The sequence below is a fragment of the Sciurus carolinensis genome, chromosome 2 (genome assembly GCF_902686445.1).
Source record: "Sciurus carolinensis chromosome 2, mSciCar1.2, whole genome shotgun sequence".
Lineage (NCBI taxonomy): Eukaryota > Metazoa > Chordata > Mammalia > Rodentia > Sciuridae > Sciurus > Sciurus carolinensis.
In genome coordinates this window covers 28,745,735-28,769,432 of record NC_062214.1, presented here as the reverse complement: position 1 = coordinate 28,769,432, position 23,698 = coordinate 28,745,735, and the positions used below count along the sequence as shown (strand labels likewise).

The window sequence follows — 23,698 nt, the reverse complement described above, 5'->3', positions numbered from 1 at the left end:
TGTTTTTTCACAGCATCTCTTTATGTGTAGAGAAGTCCCGTCTTCTTCAGTAGGACTTGGTCTGAAACACTAGTGCCTTGAGACATAGAAAGCATGATAGCAGTGAATCTAATACTTGATAGTCTAAGGGCCTAGACTTAGAATCTATTGTATTCTACTTCTATGGTTCTGATATGGATAGGGAAGAACTAAGGGTCATCTTCTACTATGAACATGTTTAAATGAGAACACACTCTGAAAATATTTTAATTTCGTCATTCCTAAAATTAATTGTTTTTCTTTGACATGGCACATAACTGGAGATTAACACATCCTCTCCACAGATCTTAGGCTCATTAGCTGAATCTGAGGTCCCAGAGAGGGAGCCCACTGTGGCCTTGTGCTCTGAGTCCTGATGAACAACAGCCATCTCTGCCAGCTCAGTTCTCAGGACCTGAGAGCACTGGATGTAGTAGAGGGACTACTCAGATAGTCTCCTATAAATATTTGAACACAGATGGAGTACTTAGTAGGATTTTGCCCTTCAAGTAGTAAATTAATAATCTGGATTTCTGTTGGACACAGGTAGAAGATGATGAAGTAAAATTGTCTGAGAAAACCCAGCAAGCTGTGAGGGTAAGCAGCCTTCTTATTCTAGTGTTAACATCCTGCAAACATCAAATGTATGCAATTCCTGAAGATAACTTAAAATTTATAATCTTACTACTAATCTAAGGGATCTGTACTTCTTTTTTTTTTTAATTTATTTTTGTTGTAAACAAATGGGATACATTTTGTTTCTGTTTGTACATGGAGTAACAGCATATCATTTGCATATTCATACATTTACATAGAGTAATGATGTTTGAGTCATTCCGTTATTTTTCCCTTTCCCCCCACCCCTCCCACCTCTCTTTTCCCTCTATACAGTCCCTCTTTCCTCCTTTCTTGCCCCCCTCCCACCCCCCATTACGTGTCATCATCTGCTTATCAGTGAGATCATTCGTCTTTTGGATTTTTGAGATTGGCTTATCTCACTTAACATGATATTCTCCAATTTCATCCATTTGCCTGCAAATGCCATAATTTTATCATTCTTTATGGCTGAGTAATATTCCATTGTATATATATATACCACAGTTTCTTTATCCGTTCATCAATTGAAGGGCATCTAGGTTTGTTCCACAGTCTGGCTATTGTGAATTGAGCAGCTATGAACATTGATGTGGCTGTATCTCTGTAGTATACTGATTTTAAGTCCTTTGGGTATAGGCCGAGGAGTGGGATAGCTGAGTCAAAGGGTAAGTTCATTCCAAGTTTTCTAAGGAATCTCCACACTGCTTTCCAGAGTGGCTGCACTAATTTGCAGCCCCACCAGCAATGTATGAGTGTACCTTTTTCCCCATATCCTCTCCAACACCTATTGTTGCTTGTATTCTTGATAATCACCATTCTAATTGGGGTGAGATGGAATCTTAGTGTAGTTTTGATTTGCATTTCTCTTATTACTAAAGATGGTGAACATTTTTTCATATGTTTGTTGATTGCTTGTAGATCTTCTTCTGTGAAGTGTCTGTTCATATCCTTAGCCCATTTGTTGATTGGGTTATTTGTTTTCTTCATGTAGACTTTTTTTGAGTTCTTTATATATTCTGGAAATTAGTGCTCTATCTGAAGTATGAGTGGCAAAGATATTCTCCCACTCTGTAGGCTCTCTCTTCGCATTGCTGATAGTTTCCTTTGCTGAGAGAAAGCTTTTTAGTTTGAATCTATCCCAGTTATTGATTCTTGCTTTTATTTCTTGTGCTATGGGAGTCCTGTTAAGGAAGTCTGATCCTAAGCCAACAAGGTGAAGATTTGGACCTACTTTTTCTTCTATAAGATGCAGGGTCTCTGGTCTGATTTCAAGGTCATTGATCCATTGTGAGTTGATTTTTGTGCAGGGTGAGAGATAGGGGTTTAGTTTCATTCTGTTGCATATGGATTTCCAGTTTTCCCAGCACCATTTGTTGAAGAGGCTATCTTTTCTCCATTGCATCTTTTTGGCACCTTTGTCTAGTATGAGAAAATTGTATTTATTTGAGTTTGTGTCCATGTCCTCTATTCTGTACCATTGATCTACCTGTCTATTTTGGTGCCAATACCATGCTGTTTCTGTTACTATTGCTTTGTAGTATAGTTGAAGTTCTGGTATTGTGATACCCCCCGTTTCATTCTTCCTGCTAAGGATTGCTTTAGCTATTCTAGGTTTCTTATTCTTCCAGATGAATTTCATGATTGCTTGCTCTATTTCTGTAAGGTACGTCATTGGGATTGCATTGAATCTGTATAGCACTTTTGGTATTATGGCCATTTTGACAATATTAATTCTGCCTATTCAAGAACATGGGAGATCTTTCCATCTTCTAAGGTCTTCCTTAATTTCTTTCTTCAGTGTTTTGTAGTTTCCATTGTAGAGATCTTTTACCTCTTTGGTTAGATTGGTTCCCAAGTATTTTATTTTTTTTGAGGCTGTTGCAAATGGAGTTGTTTTCCTCATTTTCCTTTCAGCTGTTTCGTCGCTTGCATATAAAATGCTTTAGATTTATGCGTGTTGATTTTATAGCCTGCTATTTTGCTGAATTCATTGATGAGGTCTAGAAGTTTTCTGGAGGAGGTTTTTGGATCCTCTAAATATAGAATCATGTCATCCGCAAATAGTGACAGCTTAAGTTCCTCTTTTCCTATTCGTATCCCTTTAATTTCTTTAGTCTGTCTAATTGCTCTGGCTAGAGTTTTGAGGACAATGTTGAATAGAAATGGTGAAAGAGGACATCCCTGTCTTGTTCCCGTTTTTAAAGGGAATGGTTTCAGTTTTTCTCCATTAAGAATGATGTTGGCCATGGGCTTAGCATAAGTAGCCTTTACAATGTTCAGGTATGTTCCTACTATCCCTATTTTTTCTAGTGTTTTGAGCATGAAGGGGTGTTGTATTTTGTCGAACGCTTTTTCTGTGTCAATTGAAATAACCATATGATTCTTGTCCTTAAGTCTATTGACATGATACGTTTATTGATTTACAAATGTTGAACCATTCTTGCATTCCAGGGATGAACCCCACTTGATCGTGGTGCACAATTTTCTTAATATGTTTTTGGATATGGTTTGCCAATATTTTGTTAAGGATCTTTGCATCTATATTCATCAAGGATATTGGTCTAAAATTTTCTTTCCTTGATGTGTCTTTGCCTGGTTTGGGTATGAGGGTGATAATAGCTTCATAGAATGAGTTTGGTAGGATACCCTCCTTTTCTATTTCCCGGAATACTTTGAGAAGTATTGGAATGAGTTCTTCTTTGAAGGTCTTGTAGAACTCGGCTGAGAATCCGTCTGGTCCTGGACTTTTCTTGGATGGTAGATTTTTAATGGCTTCTTCTATTTCATTGCTTGATATTGATCTGTTTAAATTGTGTATGTCCTCCTGGTTCAGTTTGGGAGGAGCATATGTCTCTAGAAATTCGTCAATGTCTTTGGTAGTTTCTATTTTGTTGGAATACAGATTTTCAAAGTAGCTTCTCATTATGTTCTGTATCTCAGTGATATCTGTCATGATATTTCCTTTTTCATCATGAATTTTAGTAATTTGAGTCTTCTCTCTCCTTTTCTTTGTTAGTGTGGCTAAGGGTTTGTCTATTTTGTTTACTTTCTCAAAGAACCAACTTTTTGTTTTGTCAATGTTTTGAATAGTTTCTTTTGTTTCAATTTCATTGATTTCTGCTCTGATTTTAATTATTTCCTGTCTTCTACTACTTTTGCTGTTATTCTGTTCTTCTTTTTCTAGGACTTTGAGCTGTAATGTTAGGTCATTTAGTTGTTGACTTTTCATTCTTTTCTGGAATGCACACCATACAATGAATTTTCCTCTTAGTACCGCTTTCATAGTGTCCCAGAGATTTTGATATGTTGTATCGTCATTCTCATTGACCTCCAAGAATTTTTTAATCTCCTCCCTGATGTTTTTTGTTATCCATGTTTCATTCAATAGCATATTATTTAGTCTCCAGGTGTTGGAGTAATTTCTGTTTTTTATTTTGTCATTGATTTTTACTCTCAGTCCATTATGATCTGATAGAACAGAAGGCAGTATCTATTTTTTTGCATTTCCTAAGGGCTGCTTTGTGGCATAACATATGGTCTATTTTCGAGAAGGTTCTATGTGCTGCTGAGAAGAAAGTGAATCCACTCGTTGATGGATGGAATATTCTATATATGTCTATTAAGTCTAGGTTATTGATTGTGCTATTGAGTTCTATGGTTTCTTTGTTTGGTTTTTGTTTGGAAGATCTATCTAGTGGTGACAGCGGTGCGTTAAAGTCACCCAGAATTATTGTGTTGTGGTCTATGTGATTCCTGAAATTGAGAAGGATTTGTTTGATGTACCACGGATGCTCCATTGTTTGGGGCATAAATATTTACTATTGTTATGTATTCCTGATTTATGGTTCCCTTAAGCAGTATGAAATGTCCTTCTTTATCTCTTCTGACTAACTTTGGCTTGAAGTCCACTTTATCTGATATAAGGATGGAAACCCCTGCTTTTTTACTGAGTCATGTGCGTGGTAGGTTTTTTCCCATCCTTTCACCTTTAGTCTATGGATGTCTTTTTCTATGAGAATGAGTCTCTTGCAGGCAGCATATTGTTGGGTCTTTCTTTTTAAAAAATTCTGCCAGTCTATGTCTTTTGATTGATGAGTTTAGGCCATTAATGTTCAGGGTTATTATTGAGATATGATTTGTATTCCCAGTCATTTGGCTTATTTTTAGTTTTTAAGTTGGCTTGGTTTCTCCTTTGAGTGATTTTTCTCTAAGGTAGTTCTTCCCTTTGCTGACCTACATTGTTGTTCTTCATTTCCTCCTCATGGAATATTTTGTTGAGAACATTCTATAGTGCAGACTTTCTATTTGTAAATTCTTTTAACTTTTGTTTATCATGGAAGGATTTTATTTCATCTTCAAATCTGAAGGTTAGTTTTGCTGGGTATAGGATTCTTGGTTGGCAACCATGTTCTTTCAGAGCTTGAAATACGTTGTTCCAGGCCCTTCTAGCTTTTAGAGTCTGGGTTGAGAAGTCTGCTGCTATCCGTATTGGTCTCCCCCTATATGTAATCTGATGCTTTTCTCTCGCGGCCTTCAAAATCCTATCTTTATTTAGAATGTTAGGCATTTTCATTATAATGTACCTTGGTGTAGATCTGTTATGATTCTGTGCATTTGGTGTTCTATAAGCCTCTTGTATTTGATTTTCCATTTCATTCTTCAGGTTTGGGAAATTTTCTGATATTATTTCATTGAATAGGTTGTTTATTCCTTTGGTTTGTATCTCTGTGCCTTCCTCAATCCCAATAATTCTTAAATTTGGGCTTTTCATGATGTCGAATAGTTCTTGGAGATTCTGTTCATGATTTCTTACCATCTTCTCTGTTTGGGCAAATTTGTTTTCAAGATTAAATATTTTGTTTTCATTGTCTGAGGTTCTGTCTTCCAAGTGGTCTAGTCTTTTGGTGATGCTTTCCATTGAGTTTTTTATTTGGTTTATTGTCTCCTTCATTTCAAGGATTTCCGTTTGGTTTTTTTTGAGAATCTCTATCTCTTTGTTGAGATGATCTTTTGCTTCCTGCAGGTGCTCTTTCAGCTTATTGGTATTATCATTCATTGCCTGCATTTGCTCTCTTATCTCATCCTTTGCTTCGTGAATCATCTTAATCATGTATAATCTGAAGTTCTTTTCTGACATTTGTTCTAACATACTTTCATTGGATTCTATTAATATAGAATCTAGATTTGTTTGGATCATTTTCTTCCCTTGTTTTTTCATGTTTTTCATGTATCTTCCCCTCTAGCAGTGCAGATCTGGGGTATTGCAAATTTCCCCCTATAGGCTTATAGTGGCCCTATAGGTTTCCAAAACCCTTTCTTTAAGGGGAGCTCAATATTAGCAGTGCCCAAATCAGACACTATGCAATCCTAGACCAAATAGCTCCTATGGGGACAATAACAAAATTGTCATAATAAAATGAGTTCAAATATTATCTTCGGTAAAACAAACAGGTTTGCAATAAGATCTGCAGTTTCTAATGGAGGACAAAGAGGATGCAGAGAGATGTAGAATGTGACTGTTAATGGGATAAGAAAAGAATATACAGAAGTTCTAGAAAATAGAAAGGGTGAGAGTGTAATCAAAAGAAATCGGATGTTAGCATGCAAAAAAGGGAGAAAGAGATTCTGAGGGAACAGGTAAACACAAGGAAAAGAGATCAACAAAAATAAAGAAATAAAAACTTAAATTTTTTAAAAAGGAGAAAAAAGAAAATCTACTGTATAACAGTCATATACTAATGAAACCTCTCAGCCTGATGCATGAGAGGTTGCTGACAATGAGCTTCAAGCCTCCAGCAGGCGTCTCAGGATGGGATTTGCCCCACCCAAAGATCGGAGCTCCGGCTTCCAGGATTATCCAAGATGGCCGCTCTGGCTTCGAAATGTGTTGACAAATGGGGAGCTGCAGCTCAGGGTTGGACGTGGTCAACTGGAGGTCCTGCAGACGGGATGTGGTTGGTCCGGCAGGGGTCCTGGTAGTCTGGTGTGTTTGGTGTGGTTGTGGGATCCTGGAGTCCAGGTGCAATCAGTTGGTCTGTGGTCCGGGTGATAGGGGCAGTCAGTTGGTCTGGGCGTCCTGGCAGCATGGAGCAGTCAGTTGATGTGAGGGCCCCAGAGGCAGGGAGTGATCGGTTGGGCTGAGGGAATCTGGAGACGGGGCTCAGTCAGTTCGGCCACGGGTCCTCCGGGGCCTGGCTGTTGTCTCAAAATGGCGGCAGCCACGTGTAATCAACCCTGTATGTATTGTAACTTCTAGGCAGCAGCAGGCAGCTGGTGCTCCACTGGCAGTTGGCGATCAGTTTGCTGACTGTTTTCGGACGATTGGGAGGTGAACCTCGAACGTTGGGTGATGGATAGGTGTAAGGCAGGCGATAGACAGGCGAGAGGCAGGCAAATGGTGGATAATAGACGCCTGACATTGAGCAATCTGCTCTCAAAAAAGGCGTCGATATTCTGACATACTGCAGGTCATCACAGCAGACAAATGGGTAAACACCAGGGGATCGATAAGCAGCAAAAACTGATAAGCAGCAAAAACTGCCTCAACGAGAAACAGATATCTTCTGCTTGAAACTGGCGTTACAGAGCAACAAGGAACGCAGCCTCCCTCTAGTCCGCCATCTTGGATCTCCTCTTAGTACATTTTTTAAAAAATAAAAAACACAAAACAAAATTGTTTCAGAGTCTCCTTCATTTACTCCAGCATGTTGGAATGTTCACCACATGCAAGGCACCATGTCAGGTATGAGGAGTACAAAGACAAATCAGAAACCATTCCAACATCCTAGGAGCCACAGAATCTCTGGGAAGACACTCAGAAACAATTGTAGTGCTGAGTGATATGTATCACGATACACCGGATCTGTACTTCTTTGTCTTTACTTCCTATTTGTATTTTGCCCCTTCCCAGCAGACCTCTGGAAATAACAACTAATAGGAGATGAAATTAGAAGGATTCTTTCTGCATTTAGACCTTTTGGGTTTTTTAAAAATTCCCCACTATTAATCATAGGAGATCTTAGATTGATTTAGACATGTAAAGCTGGAATGTTAAAGCTTTAGGCCTCTGAGAAGCTGACTTCATTTTCACGGAAGTAAATCCACTGGGACATGAGCAAGCATTGCAGGCTTTGGTGCCTGGATTCAGAGAGGACTTTAACATTCCTTTTCTTAGCACCAATCAAGTATGGCAGCCACGCACAGTGGTGCACACCTATAATTCCAGTGACTGGGAGGCTGAGATAGGAGGATTACAGTTTTGAGGCCAGCCTCAGGAACTCAGTAAGATCCTGTCTCAAAATAGAAAATAAAAAGAACTTGTGATGTAGAGGGCACTTGTGTGGTGCCCTCAGTACCCCACCCCCCAAAAATAGATGCCAGTAACATGTCAAAAAGAGCCAGTCAGTGCCAAAGGTAATGGAAGAAATAGGGCATGTCTGAATTAGACTCATTTTTTTTTTTTCTTTTGTACTAGGGATTGACCTCAGGGGCACTTGACCAGTGAGCCACATCCTCAACCCTATTTTGTATTTTATTTAGAGACAGCGTCTCACTGAGTCTAGCTAATCTAGTCATTGCTGAGGGTAGCTTTGAACTTGCAATCCTCCTGTCTCAGTCTCCTGATAGAGTCAGTTTTTTACACAGACAAAATTCAGCATTCTGAAATCTGAATTCTGAATTCTGATTCTGTATGTACTATAAATCACCTAATTTTTTTTTTTTTTTTTTTTGCTTTGTTGTTCTTTAAAGGGAGACGAGTGTTTCCTGGGCACTTTTCTAACAGGAGGAGAAGGAGCATATCTTTATTCCAGCAATTTACATTCCTGGCCCGAGGAAGGTAAGCAGCTATGACTTTTCTGTTCTTGGCTTGTCTGGATCCCTGATTTGCAGATATTAGCATGGGTGTTATGATTAATAATACATCTGCTGTTTGGAAAGGCTTGTTGGTGTTGCAGTGTCTTCTTACTGCTTTTCTCCTTTGATCCACCCACTTATAGATGAGGAAACCTGTGCTGGTTTCACAAGCACAAGGGCTGGTCCCAGGACTGCACCTGGTTCTCTTGTTGCCACCTGAGGTTTGCTTTTAAAATGGGCTAGAACAGCAGCATTTCAGAAATAGAATCCGTAGACCTAAACAAAATCTGGATTTGTTTTCTATAGCTGCATAACAAATTACAAGTAATTTAGTAGCTTAAAACAATACCTACTTATTATCTCACAGTTCTGTAGATCAGAAGTTGAGGCAAGTTTAGCTGGATCAAATGCTTTAGAAATGCTTTAGAAAGCTTTAGAATGCTTTTTCTATACCATTTCCTTAGACCGAAGTCAAAGATCTGCCAAGCTAGGTTCTCATTTAGAGACTAGGGAAGAATCAGCTCCCATGCTCATCTAAGTTTTTGGTCTACTACTTCCCTCTACTAAAGGACTGAGGTCTCCATTTTGTTCCTGGTTGCCAGCCAGGGACTGTTCTCAGCACCTCTTCCCAAAGATCTTTGCTCTGGAACTATTTCCATCTCAGCAAACTAAAAACCTTCCTTGTGTTGAATCTCTCCTATCATTCTGCCCTCTGGCCCTCAAGATTCATATCCCTCCCTCATGTAAAATATAGTCATCTCCTTCCAAGGATCTTATCCCATTATGGCAATAGTTTAAAGTCCTAAATCTTATGGACTCAAATATATGGACTCAAATCTCATGGACTCCCATATCTCATCATTGAGATCATCTGAACCCCATATAGTCAAGACTCAGGAGTATAGTATATCAAGGACAGCTCCTAAATTCAGATCAGCTCCCTGTCTATGGACCTGTGAAACTAAAGAGACAGGTTCTTTGCCCCCAGCTCTCCCAGCACAGAAGGTGTAACTGGTGTGGGATAACAGTTATAGACTTCAGATTCCAGGAAGGGAGAAAATAGAAGGTGAAAAGGCAGCCCTAAAATCCTGCTAGGCAAACTCCATTTCCTTGGTTAAGGTTGAGGTCTGGGAATTATCTCCTGTAACTCTCAGCTTTGCTCTTTGAACTCTTGGTTCTACTCTCTGAGCTCTTGGTTTTGCCTTCTGGGTTCTTGGTTCACCCTCCTTCCTTTTCCATGAAAGGGAGTAGTTCCTTAATTAGAACTGAAGGCCTGGGAATAATTCTCAATGGCTCTCAGCTCTTCCCCTTTGGTTCTTGGTTCTACCCTCTGAACTCTTGGTTTCACTCTGGTTCATGGCTCGTGACTTATGGCTGTGAACTCAAATTTTCATATTTCAGTGAAAGGTAGCACCCTATTTGTGGACACATAGTTCTATCAGCTGACTTCTTGATGTGATTTCTTAGTGTTCAGCAACTTCATTTCATTTTTTGCACCTTTGTCTCTTTCAGTTAAAGCTGGTAATATTTCTGCTGATAATAAAAATCTCAAGAACTTTTTTGGTCTTACATGGATTTTGTGCAGATTTACTCCAGATTCCTTTTTGGCTTCCTTAAAATACTTCTGTGTGTGTATATGGTCCTGGGGATGAAATCCTGGACCTCATGCATGTAGGCAAGTAAGCTACATCCCCAGCCACCAAGTAACATTTTATTGCTAGTCCTATTCTTTCCCTGTTGAATATAGTCTTTTTGTGAAGGAAGAGTTCTGACTTCACAAATTCCTCAACCTCTACTGAGCAAATCCCTTTTCTGGATGATTTGTTCTTCTTGTTGAAAATATTCTATCTGGTGGCAAATTCCTCTCCCTGTTCTCAGATCACTGGTTTGGCTCCTCCATTCACATAGAAGACAAAGCACAAGGAGTTCTGGTTTTTAGACCACAAAGTGCTGAGGTGGTAGTAGCATCTGTTACATGCCTGTGTCATGATGGGCCCTTCAATTCTGCATCTTCAGGTCCTAGTACAGAGGACCTTGGATTTAGAAAGATTTTGGAAGTCATTTAGTGTGTGACAGTGCTACCAGCCTTGGAACAAGATCACACAGTGTTTTGAAAGCAGGTCGTAGGCACAACACAGAGGTGGTTGTGCACTGTCATGCTTGAGCCAGTTATAATATTTAGCAAGGATACTTGCCAAAATTAGTTTGTGACTTCTTAGCAAAGGACCTTACTAGAAAACGAATCTTGCATTTTAATTGAGTTATCCAGCAAGGTTCAATGTATCCTAGGTCTCTGTAAGAGAATAAAAGGCCCAGCCAGTGATTTCTGGGACCTTGTCAGTCACGTTCTTTCAAGAGCTTAGATTTCAAACTTTTTTAGTTCCTGAGGGAAATCTAGTTTTCTGAGACAGGAAAATTCAATAGAAGTATGTTAAGCATTTCACCACTTCAGGGTTCAGGACAGGGCTTAACTAGGTTTTGTGGGACTTAAAGTTTACACCATTTCAGGTCTCTCTTACAAGAAAACAGTATAAAATGGTTAGGACTTTTCTCAGATTGTGGAATGGAGCTTAGTCAGGTGAATGGTCCTGAAACCCAAGTGTCATTAGTGTCTTGATAAATCTGTCTCTAGTTGAAACTGTGATAAGTCTGAAATTTCTCTTTCCACCCCTGGAAATATTTATTTTGAGCATTCATTGTCTTAATTGATCTTCAAATCCTGAGACCCATAGAAGGTGAAAACTTGACTAAGGTTGTAGTGCAGGTTAATGGCAGCATCTATAGGATTGTCCATGTCTGGGGGGTAGTTCAGGCTTCCTGACTTTTGTCCACTGAACTTCTTATGGATGAAAAAAATAGTGCTTCCTTCACCTTGAAATGCTTCCAGCTCTGGAACCTTTTCCCTTCCCCAACTAGTGGCTTCTGCTATCATGAGACTTCTTGCTATTCAGTTTCCAATTCATTCATGTCCTTCATGTGCCCTTCTCTTCCCACCCTGCTGACAGTGGCCAGGCAGGCTGCTCAGTACCTAATCCTCAAAAGCTTGCTTTGGAGTTTTACCACATATTCCTGTATCCCTAACCAAAGCCCTGTGTTTGAACTTGATCCAGATAGAATCATACTATGTGTGTTCTCCTGGGGCTTGCTTTTTTTGCTCAATATTGTGTTCCTAAGATTCATCCAGATTTTTATGATATTTATTTGGGAATAGTACAGCTTTGTAATGGGAATGCACATACCATAGTAAACTACAGGTGTATTAAGAGTGACTATGGCAAGGAGAAGTTTTTAAAGAGAAAAATGGGGAGGATTACATCAATATTTTTAAAGTCTTTGGCCACAGTGATTAATAACAAGATTGGCATCAGTCCAAGGTTGAACAGACAGTTGCTGGGCAGATATTCTTGTAGAAGTATGTTTTGTGTAGGATTGCAGTGGTCTCTGTGCAAGCTTGTGGTTCTGGCAGTCTTTTGTGATAGTTACTGTCAAGCAATCATGCACAAAAACTCTTCCTTCATAACCTTCCAGCTTTAGTCTGTTTTTTATTTTTTGGTTGTATTGATGTAAGTGACTCTGTTTTGATTCTGACAACTTTCACAGTTGTATGTAGCCATATAACTCATTCATTTTCATGGCTCTATAGTATTCCTTTGTGTGAAGATAAGCTACTTATTATTTTTACTCTTGATGGACATTTGGATTGTTTTTAGTTTTTTGCTATTGCAGACAATACTGTTATTCAGCATTCTTGTACATACCTCTTGATTCATATGAGTGAAGTTTTCTCCAGAATTAGAATGGGAAGGAGTAGAATTTTGGGATTTTAGGATGAGCCCATACACAGCTTTTATCAATGAGATCAGACTATTTCTCAGAGTGATTATACCAAGTTATACTTCTACCAGAAGCGTATAATTGTTTTCCACATTCTTGCATGCTTGTTTTTCTGATGTTTGCCATTTCATGAATGTGTAATGCCATATCATTAGGATTTTAATTTATATTTCTCTGGTTATTAGTGAAAGCTGACCGTATTTTGTTTATTGGCCTATTATAGTTCCCTTCTATAACATGTTTGTTTTTTGTCTTTTGCTCATTTTCCTTTTACATTCTTTTCTTATTTATTTTTAGGAGTATTTATAGATTTTGGATACTAATCTTTTGTCAATCTTACATATTGCAAGTGTTTTCTTCTGCTTTATGATATCTTTTCATTTTATTTTTGGTATTTTTGTGGTTGTCGTTTTTAAGAATCAAAGTTCTGGGAGTTGGGGATGTAGCGCACTTACCCAGCATGCACAAGACCCTGGGTTCAATTCTCTATACCACAAAATAACAACAAAGTTCTGTATAACCTTACCTGGTGACACAGTCCTGTAATTCCAGCTACTTGGGAGGCTGAGGTAGTAGCATCACAAGTTTAAGATCAGCCTGGGCAGCTTAGCAAGATCCTGTCTCAAAGGACTGGTGATGTAGCTCTGTGGTAGAGCCCTTGCCTAGCATGCAGGAGGTCCTGTGTTCATCCCTCAACTCCCTCCTTCCACTCCAAAAAAAGTTATTAATTTTAATGTAGTCAAAATCATTCTTTTCCTATGTGATTTGTATATTTTGGATCTGTTTAAGAAATATTTCATATTGAAGTCTCCTATGATAGTTTTTTCAGAATCCACTTAATCTTTGAAAATGATATGATATAGGAATTTTTTTCTTTTTTAAAAGTAAATAAGCACTTGTCTAAGCAACAGTCATTGAAAAGTCATTCTTTTTTTTTTTTTTTTTTTTTTTTGTGTGGTGCTGGGGATTGAACCCAGGGCCTTGTGCTTGCAAGGCAAGCACTCTACCAACTGATCTATATCCCCAGCCCGAAAAGTCATTCTTTTACCACTGATCTACAAGCTAGCAACTGTTATAAATTAAATCACTTTGTGTGTGCTTCTGTTAATAGGCTTTGTGTTCTGTTCCATTATTCAAATTGTCCCCAAGAAAATACTATTCTGTCTTGATTTAGATCTGTACTATACTTATATATGATGTCTTAATCTGCTGAGACTGCCATGACAAAATATTGTAGACTGGGTGGCTTAAATACAATTTATTTCTTCCAATTCTGGAAACTGGTTAGTCTAAGATGAAGGTACTAGCAATGTAAGTTTCATTCTTGTTTTAGCTTATGATTACCAGCTCATTATGTGCAAACATGACTTTTCTTTTGTACCTAAAGGTTAAAAAGGAGGGCATACTCTCTGGTGTTCCTTCTTTTTTCTTTTCTTTTTCTTTTTTAAAATTTTTTGTAGTTATAGATGGACAGCATGTCTTTATTTTATTTGTTTATTTTTATGTGGTGCTAAGGATTGAACTCTGTGCCTCACAGATGCTAGGCAAGCGCTCTGCCTCTGAGCTATAGCAGTTTGATTTTGATGTGTCTTGCTGTGGATTTCTTCATTGACTTCCATTAGGGATTTGCATCGTTCCATGAATCAGTGGATTTATACTTTTCCTCAAATTTTGAAATTTTCCTTCCATTATTTCTTTAAGTAGTTTTTATCACCCTATTTACATGTGTATTGAGCTAGACAAAGTTGTCCCACAGTTCCCTGAATACAATTGTTTTCAGTATTTTCTTTTTTTCATACTATTTTTGTATATAATCATCCTTCTGTATTACAGAATTGGTTCTAGACCACCCCAGCCCCAAACATCAAAATCTGCATATGCTCAAGTTTCTTATATAAAATTACATAATATTTGCATAAAACTACACAATCTTCCTGTATACTTTAAATCATTTCTAATTACTTAAAATATCTAATACCATGTGAATACAGTATAAATCATTGTAAAATATATTGTTTAGGAAATGGTGACAATAAATTCTGTACATCTATAGTACAAATGCAACCATCATAGGCCTGACTGCATAGTACACCTCAGCTGCACCATAGTCTTTTTATTTTTTAATTTTTTTTTTTTTTTGGCACTGAGGATTGAATCCAGTGGTGCTTTACTGCTGAGCTCCATCCCCAACCCTTTTTTTAATTTTAATTTTAATTTTTTTTAGTAGTTGTACATGGACAGCATGCCTTTTTTTATTTATTTATTTTTATGTGGTGCTGAGGATTGAACTCAGTACCTCACACATGCTAGGTAAGCACTCTGCCACTGAGCTATAGCCCCAGCCCCCATCCTGAACCCTTTTTATGTTTTATTTTGAGATAGGGCCTCACTAAATTGCTGAGGCTGACCTCAGACTTATTATCCTCCTGCCTCACTCCCAAATCACTGGGATTATAAGTGTGTGCCATAGTGCCCAGCTAATAGCATTAACAAAAACAACAACAAAAAACTCTTTTCCTCCTGAAATTGGTTAAATCCACAGATGCAGAATCCAAAGACGTGGAGGGCCAATTGTATTCTAATACCTTTTCTTTTGCCTTATCTAATGCCATTAATTCTTCCAGTGTATTTTGCTTCTCATTGTATTTTTTTATTTGTTCTAATTAGTTATGCATTTTGACATATCATACATAAAAGGAGTATAATTTTATCATTCTTCTGGTTGTACATGTGTAGAGTTACAAAGGTCATGTAATCATATATGCACATAGGGTAATAATGTCCGATTCATTCATTCTTCCTACCCCCATACCACTTTCTCTCCCTTCACTCCCCTCTGTCTAATCCAAAGGACCTCTGTTCTTCCCTAACCTCCTGCCCCCCAACTCATTGTGCATTAATACCCTCATATCAGAGAAAACATTTGACCTTTGGTTCTTTGGGATTGGCTTATTTCTCTTAGCATGATGTCCTCCAGTTCCATCCATTTACTGGCAAATACCATAATTCATTCTTCTTTAAGGTTGAGTAATATTCCTTTGTATATATATTTTCTTTATCCATTCATCTGTTGTAAGGCACCGAGGTTGGTCCCATAGGTTAGCTATTGTGAATTGAGCTGCTATAAACATTGATGTGTCTGTGTCACTACAGCATGCTGATTTTAAGTCTTTGGGGTATAAACCAAGGAGTGGGATAACTATGTTAAATGGTGGTTCCATTTTAAGTTTTCTGAGGAATCTCCATACTGCTTTCCATAGTGGTTGCACCAATTTGCAGTCAAAATTCAGTTTGGACCTTGTTTTTATATCTTCTATACCTCAAATTACTATGATTCAGTCTTTCTTCCAGTTTTTTAAACATAGGGGTTACAGTTAAAATAACTTTTAATATCTTTTTTTCCTCTAATCCTATCATCTTGGTCTTGCCTTTTTAAAACTTTATTTGACAGGAGGCAAAGTAGCATTTAATTTAGGGCAAATTTTGCCCCACTGCTGTTGTAGAATCCTTTCTGAATACCCATTGTCCTGAGAAATAATGAGGATTTCCACTCAGGCTAGTGGGAAGAACAAAATTTCCAGTGCAAGGTGTGTATTCATGTTTATTGTTTTACGAATATTCAGTTTTTGCAGCACCATTTGTTAAAAAGACCCTCTTTTCTTTGTACCTTTGTTGAAAATCAAGTGACCATATATGTACATTCTGCTGTTTCCTACAAGGCTCAGTGAATGGTTGGCATTCAAATAGCTCCCTCATTCTCCTTGTAATGATTTAGATTTCAGTGTTTTTTCCATTGGGCAGATTGTTCAGCAATGAGGAGCAAGGGTTTAGGTCACATTAACACATGGAGCAATGAGCACATCCTGAGAATTCTGGGGACCAAACTGACTTTGACCTTTGTATAATGGGCAGGCCCACACAGTGGTCATGCTGCCTGCTGCCTTCATTCTGCATCATTTTAGTTTGTCTTGTGCCCACATGAAACTGTTGAGGGACACTTAAAAAAGAAAGTTCTCTATAGCGTTGAGCATGAATGAATCATTCAGCTGCATGTTATCTGTAACATGAATGACTCTTGGGAACAGAATGTTGAGAAAGCTAGCAAGTCACAAAAGAACACAATTAGAATTCCATTTGTAAGAAGGCAAACACAGACAAGACTAAATAGTATATAGTTTATGGATACATGAAAGTGTGATGTTAAAAAGGAAAAGAAAAAGAAAGGGTAATGTGTAGTGAAACTATATATTTCCTGTGGGTAGAAGGGAAGGGCTGCCACTGAGGGGGGATATGCAAGGACTTCAAAGTAGTAGCAATGCATGATTGCTTAGGTAAGGTATTATGTGTACATTCAGCTGGTTTTAGTGGTGGTGGTTTTGGTCTTTTTCTTTAAATGACATGTGTACCTTTCACATACTCTAATGGACATAGAATGAAAATTATTCAGCTGTTTTATCACAATTCTCCAGTAGTGATAACTGTTTTCTCTCCACTCAGCACTGTTGACTTATTTGTATTTCTAGTTGATTGAAGGAGGAAAAACCAAATTCTTCATTTACACTTGGTATCTTGTTTTGCCCTGAGGGCTTTTTTCTCCTGTTGTACTTCCAGAAATGCAGAGGTTAATCAAAGACAAACTATGCTGTAGTCGTCCTCTGCTGCTCCTTGGGCTTTGAGGAGAAATTTCCTCTTACCTTGAGTTTTCCACTGTACAGAATGGAACAGGAAGGACAGAGCTCATCCACTGAGGCATTAAGGATGAGATCAGAAGCCAGGGAGAGCTCCTCAGGAGTTGTCTGGCCTCAGTCCTGAGAAACCCCTGCAAAGGTCTGTCCCTTTGGACTACATTCTGACAGGCAAGAATTCAGAGCAGACAGTGAGCATGGTGGCACCCACCTGTAATCCCAGCAATTTTGAAGTGGAGGCAGGAAGATCAAAATTTTGAGGCCAGTCTCAGCAACTTAGTGAAGCCCTAAGTAACTTAGAGGTCCTGCCTCAAAATAGAAAATAAAAAGGGCTAGGGATGAACCTCTGGTAAAGTACCTCTAGGTTCAGCCCCCTATGCCAAAAGTAGAATCATCATTATCATCATCATCATCGTTGTCCAGAGCAGACACCAGAAGTGTTATCCCTTCTGGAGATTAGGAGAGACCAGGGTACTGGCACTTGGCCACTCTGTGAGTCAGTTAATACATCTCATGTGAGCCCTGAGGGTAATGACAAGAGTCACAAGCTTACAAAGTGCTGTAGTCACAGGACAGTAGTAGAATTAGATCCTGTTTATGGAGACCCTTCCCGGACTTTGCCCCCTAGTGAGTGCTTTTCCAACACTGACTGGCCAGTTTGTCTTTCCCCTTTCCATTTTTTGGGGTTTCAGAGTCTAGAAGAAGACTTCCTCATCTTCCCCTTTCCTGTCTTCCCAGTGAGGAGGTAGAATGCATTAATACTTTTCCAATATTGACTTCTCCCCTCCCTGCCCCCTGGAAGCTTTAGAAGGATTTTGAGGTTTGTCCACTGGTACTGACTTGTTTCTAAGCAGCTCCACTTTACACAAGGTGGAGAGGGAACCCAGGTCATGGAAGAATGCAAATACCAGACAGTAGGTAGAAGAGCAGTTTCTACCTCATAATACCTGGGGAGTTCTCTTTATTTCTGGAAGGATAGCGACATCTATTAGTTGATGATGTTGTAGTTTTAGGAGAGTATTGAAAATAATGGATGGCTGTGGTCTCAGTGTGGTTCCTGGAAGGAGCTGGGAGATCATGGTAGGTGGGTTGCTGAATGGCAGTGGGCCTATTGAGGCTGGATAGTCAGGGAAGGCATGTCATTAGATTACCCACATGTGGGCTCTGGGAAGAGGAAAATGAAGGTAAAAAGGGAAGAGAACTAGAGGGGTCCAGTGTGATACTATACCTTTGACTCTACCACCAAGAAATTCTGTGACTTTTGGGGAAATCTCTCTAAATCTGAGTTTCTTCATCAGTCCTATAATAATAATAATACCACCTCTTAAAATTGATGGTCTGAATTCTTGACCGTCAAAATGTAATCTGGAGGGGCATACCTTTGCAGGGGTTCTTAGGACTGAGAAGGAAAACAGTAATGTTTGTGACATGCTTGGTGCTTAGGAAATACTAAATAAAATCTGTTCCCATCCCTTACCCTTGAAAAAATGGAGATTAAAGGTACATCCTGTTCCAGGGAATCTACTCTTGATGTGAATGAGAGGAATGTCAGAAATTCTGAATTAGGGGGAAATGGAAGGACTGAAGACTCTGGGGGTTCAGTGACATCAGAGGATGGGTTGTTGTGAGAGCTGAAAGGATTAGATGCTGGAGTCAGAGAGCAGGCTCTGGGGTTGAAGGTATCAAAAGATGAGCTGTTCCAGGTGTGTCTTCACTGCTGAAGTTGGAGTTGAAATTGAAGTTGGAGTTGAAGTTGAAGTTGGAGTTGAAGTTGAAGTTGGAGTTGAAGTTGAAGTTGGATTGGCCTGGACATTCCTCTGATCTCTCAGAAGGAATTGGAATACTGGCTCTAGAAGGAAAGACTTTGAGTACCTTGAGAAATTATTGGAAATATTGTGGCATGATCAGGGCAGTAGATGTGGGCAGCAAAAAGAGGGATTATGTCTTCAAGGGAATGAGAATATCAAGATTGGAAGAGACTCACCCTGAAGCAACAGTGAGGAATTTGGGTTCAGTCCAGGCCACATGCAAGGGAGTGCACAGGGAAATCCAGGCTGTACTTGTTGGAGGGTGGGAGTGGTACGGGACTCAAAGCTGGATGCCTTAAACTGCACTGACTGGTCATTGGCTACTACTGCCCCAGATGAAATGGTTGGTATGTCTCTCTGACTAAACATCTAGTTCTGTTCAGAGCTCCATTCCTTCCTGTACATCTAAAAACTACATCTGTCTCCCCCATTTTTCTCCATTCTCCATTAAATACACACTCACTAAACCCCTTCCTTCCTTTTGAAATCCCACCTCCTCAGGAAGCTTTCAGAACTTACAGCTTCCAGATTCCACAAGGTAGAAGATAGCCCTCAGGCTTCTGATCTTTACTCTTCTTGTCATTGCAACCTCCAGAACTTTGAAGCTACTTTTCTAGAACTACAAGTTAAGGAATCAATTTCTCTTCTTTGTCTTTAATCCTTTACCTTGGCAATAAGATATTGGTGACAGTATTTTCAAGCCTGTGCCTTGAGCTCCAAGAACTACCTTATCTCTGTTCTATAGGTGAACACTTGCAAAGAATAGCTTTTATAGGAACAGACAAAATTCAAGTTGAACCAGCTCCATAGAGCAACTTCACCCAAGGGTCTAATGGGTACTCTGGGTGCTTCCTTTGAGGCTCCAGAGCAAGCCCAGACCCAACCTTAATTTTCATCATTTTAGTTCTCCATCTTTTCTGTGGTCTGCTTCCTAGGACCTAGACTGAGCTGCTTTGTGTAACTGTCTACCAAGGAAACAACAGTCCTCCTTAGATCTGAACCCTTGTTCTGAGGAACCCACATTCAATGTCTACATGTCACCCATCTTGTATGTGTGTGTGTGTGTGTGTGTGTGTGTGTGTGTGAGAGAGAGAGAGAGAGAGAGAAAGAGAGAGAGAGAGAATCTTCAGAGTAGCAGGCACCCAGTGTCTGTAGAACCCATTTATTGCCTAATTCAAATATTCTTTTGCTGGGCACATCACAAACAGATCCTTCAGCTGAGATCCTGGTGTTTCTTCTTGAACCATAAGTAAGGAATGTGATCTCTTTAGAGTTGATCCAGTGTCTGCCAAGACAAAAGAAAGGAGAATCTAAAAACTTAGTAATGAAGCAGACAAACCCGAAATCTAATTTTAGAGTATTTTCTTGGAAGGTACCTGTAAGGGAATGTGAATTTTGCCCCTTCCCATCAGCTGATAGTTTATATACTTGCTGTTTTTTCTAATTTTTATGCAAAGACATGTGGCAATGGCTTCATTTTTCTGAGGTTACTTTGGCTTCCCCAAACCATAGCACTCACCATGCCAACCATGTAACATAAACACTACTGATACTGGTCTCTTGTTACACTTTGGTGTGCCCTGGTACCTAGAAGGACATTGTATTCTGGCCCCCAGGACCCAGCCCTACAGCTCTGACCAACTCTCTTTTCCTTCCAGGAAACTTGCATTTCTTCTCTAGTGGCCTTCTGTTTTCTCACCGTCATCATGGAAGTATCATCATTTCCAAGGATCACATGAATTCCCTTTCCTTCTATGATGGGGTAGGTGTTTTACAAGTCCATGGCTTTGGCAATCAGAAAGATACCTACATTTCTGAGGCGAAAAACAAATAAAACTTCCTGTCTTCCTCCTCTCTCAAGGGATAGGATGTCAGAAATTAGCGTGGCCATTGAGGCAGGCAGGTGGTGAGGTTGAGAACAGTCCTGTGCACTGTCATGACTCTTTTGATCTTTGTCACCCTCATTGCTCTGTTAAAGGCTTAGCTAGTAAGGGCTTTGGGGTCAGAGGGGCCAGCTCCCATACCCATTCACTCATCCCCAAAAGACCTAGAAAGCAAGCTGAAAAGACCTCCAGTGGCCCCTAGCAAATGGCCTCCAGCCTGAGGACACAAAGGCCTACCCACTTTAGAACTGGAAAGAATCTTTGTCCTATGGCATTTATGGGGCTCCACCCCTTAGCCATGGGAAAGAATTATAAGTGGTTCAGAGAGAGAGAAATGACTGTCTTTTCCCATGAGGGCTAAGCCCCACCTGCCTCAGACACTCAGGCTTAAAATACTGTCCCCGGAACCATCCTTTAAATTCACGCATCTGTACCAACACTTACTATTTTCCTTAGGGGGTAGAAAGTAGCTTTGAGTTTCCCTCAACCTGTGTACACTGGCCAGGGTGTAGTATTTTGTCTCCTATTGAGGCAGGTCCTTCACTAGGCCTGATCTTGGCTTCGAAGCCAGTTCTTTTGGGAGCCAGGATAGAAATGAGTTGGAGAGCTTTGGTCAAATGATCAGAAAACAAATTTTTGAGCAAGTCTTTCTTCCACATAGAACTTGCTATCTTAAAGACTGTTCATAAATGCAGAGAGACCACACTGGGCAGAATGGATGGCCCCCTTAGATAAAATCTTTGATATTAAGTTAAAGAATCTTCCAACATCAGGGAAAAAAGGATGAATTATTTAAGAAACAGTGCTGGGATGATGGGTTAGTTAATTTGGTTGGGAGGGAGATAGATTCTCATCTTACCAAAAATCAAAAAACTGCTGATGTATTAAAATTAAATATTTTAAAATGTCATAAGTAGAAAGAATATAAAAATGAATGTTTATTAAATCTCTAGGGGCAGGAAGACTTTATAAACTTAGAAATGATGTAAGAAATTCTGAAGAGCTGGCATGGTGGTGCACTCTGTAATCTCAGCAACTCAAGAGACTGAAGCAGGAGAATTGCAAGTTTGAGGCCAACCTCAACAACTTAGCAAGATCCTGCCTCAAAATAAAAAATAAATAGGACTGGGGATATAGCTGGTAAAGCACCCTTGGGTTAAATTCCTAGTACTAAAGAGAGAGAGAGAGAGAAGAAAGAAATTCTCAAGAAAGATGTTTGTCAAATTTGATCATTTAGTGATTTTCAGTTTGAAGAACGATTTAATTCGTCAAAGTGTTCTTTAAATACAGTTAACTGTGTCCATTGACAGCTCAGACTGTTGGACTTTGAGAAATAGCTCACGTAAAAGTTAAACTTACATTGAGAAAAACAATCTTCTGTCCGTATTACTACATAATAAAGTGAAAAGAACAATAAGATTAATGTATTTTATATGTAAATTCTAGCTACTGTACTAATTGTTGTAAAATACTGGTTGTTACTTTATACTATATACTGTATTTCAGTACATGATGTCATCTTGTTAAGTCCTTAAAACAATCCTGTGAGGTAGGCATTAACAAGACTTGACAGAAAGAAGCAGCTCTGAGAGGTTAGCAAACTTGAGATAAAACAAATCTTTTAAAAGTAAAGGTTTAAGTTGTGGTTTGCTTTATCATCACCTCAGGTAGGTCTCATTGTAGATTCTTAACCACTAGAAGAATGAAGAATCCAACCTATTAACTAACTCTACTCTCATCTAGGTAATACTAGGTAAGAATTTTCCCCACTGTGGTCTCAGAAGGAACTATGATAGGGGTGAATTGTTGTTGGAAATCGATAGATCACAAAATAAGATCATTTAGTCATTAGTCATAAATTGCTACAGGCTGGGTGTGGTAGGGCATGCCTGTAATCCCAGCAACTTGGGGGGCTGAGACAGGAGGATCATAAACTTGAGGCCAGCCTGAGCAATTTAGTGAGACCCTGTCTCAAAAATAAATAAATAAATAAATAAATTTAAAAGGAGTTGGGAAAAATTTAAAAAATAAAGTATACTAAAAAAAAAATTACAAAAAAGGGGGGAGCTGGGGATATAGCTTACTGGGAAAGTGCCCCTGGTTTATTCCCCAGTACAATAAGTAAATAAATAATTACTATATAATTTATGGATTACCTGAAAAACTTGTTTTGTACTCTTTTTAACTCAAGGAAAAACATATCTTCCAAGATGAAGGGAAATTTCTTGTTCATTTGTTTACTCGAAATGAAAAAAGGAAGTCTTGAAATTAGACATAGTCAGAAGTTCATCTTATTAATATGTAAAGCTGCAATTTTATGCTTAGGGTCTTTGTGATGAGAATCATATAATTCAAAGTTTGTTTTAAGGTCTTTCTGATAATTCAAGAACTAAATTCTAAATTGCACTTGCCTTAATACATAGCCTTCTTATAGTTATTTTAGAGTTTTTAAAATTGGACCTGTATATGGAATGTAATTTAGAAATGTGAAAACAAATTTTCTTTGTCAAATATAATTCTTTTATATATATATAAGAAATGGAGCTGGGGAAATAGCTCAGTTGGTAGAGTGCTTGCCTCGCATGCACAAGGCCCTGGGTTCAATCCCCAGCACCTAAAAAAAAAAAAATGGAGCAGGCAGTGCGAATGGCCAACCATGGGAGGGTGGCCTGAGTTGAGAATAGAGGGCAGTCATTGGAAATGTTTATAGATAGTATATAAATTTTTACAGATGGTTTGGTGGATGGTAAAGGTCAGTTCAGTTTTAAATACAGGATATGGGGGCCTGGGAATGTGTCTTAGTGGTAGAGCACTTGTCTAGCACGTGTGAGGCCCTGCATTCCATCCACAGGACTGCAAAAAAACAAACAAACAAAAAAAACCACCCAAAAACCAAGTAAGCAAGCAAGCAAGCAGGATATGGACCAGATATGGTAACAGAACCCTCTAATTGCAGCAATTTGGGACGCCGAGGCAGGAGGATTGTAAATTCTAGGCCAGTTTCAGCAACTGAGGGAGA

General features: G+C 39.0%; 1 protein-coding gene across 2 annotated transcripts in view; it reads left to right on the top strand.

The window, feature by feature from the left end:
* The window catches only part of Dnaaf9 (dynein axonemal assembly factor 9), a 152,795-nt gene that overhangs the window by 86,339 nt on the left and 42,758 nt on the right, over positions 1–23,698 (top strand). For both annotated transcript variants that reach the window (XM_047542050.1, XM_047542048.1), the window contains exons 19-21: positions 565–615; positions 8,365–8,452; positions 20,455–20,558. In XM_047542050.1, the coding sequence (XP_047398006.1) occupies positions 565–615; positions 8,365–8,452; positions 20,455–20,558 (243 nt within the window). The remainder of the gene's footprint in view (positions 1–564; positions 616–8,364; positions 8,453–20,454; positions 20,559–23,698) is intronic.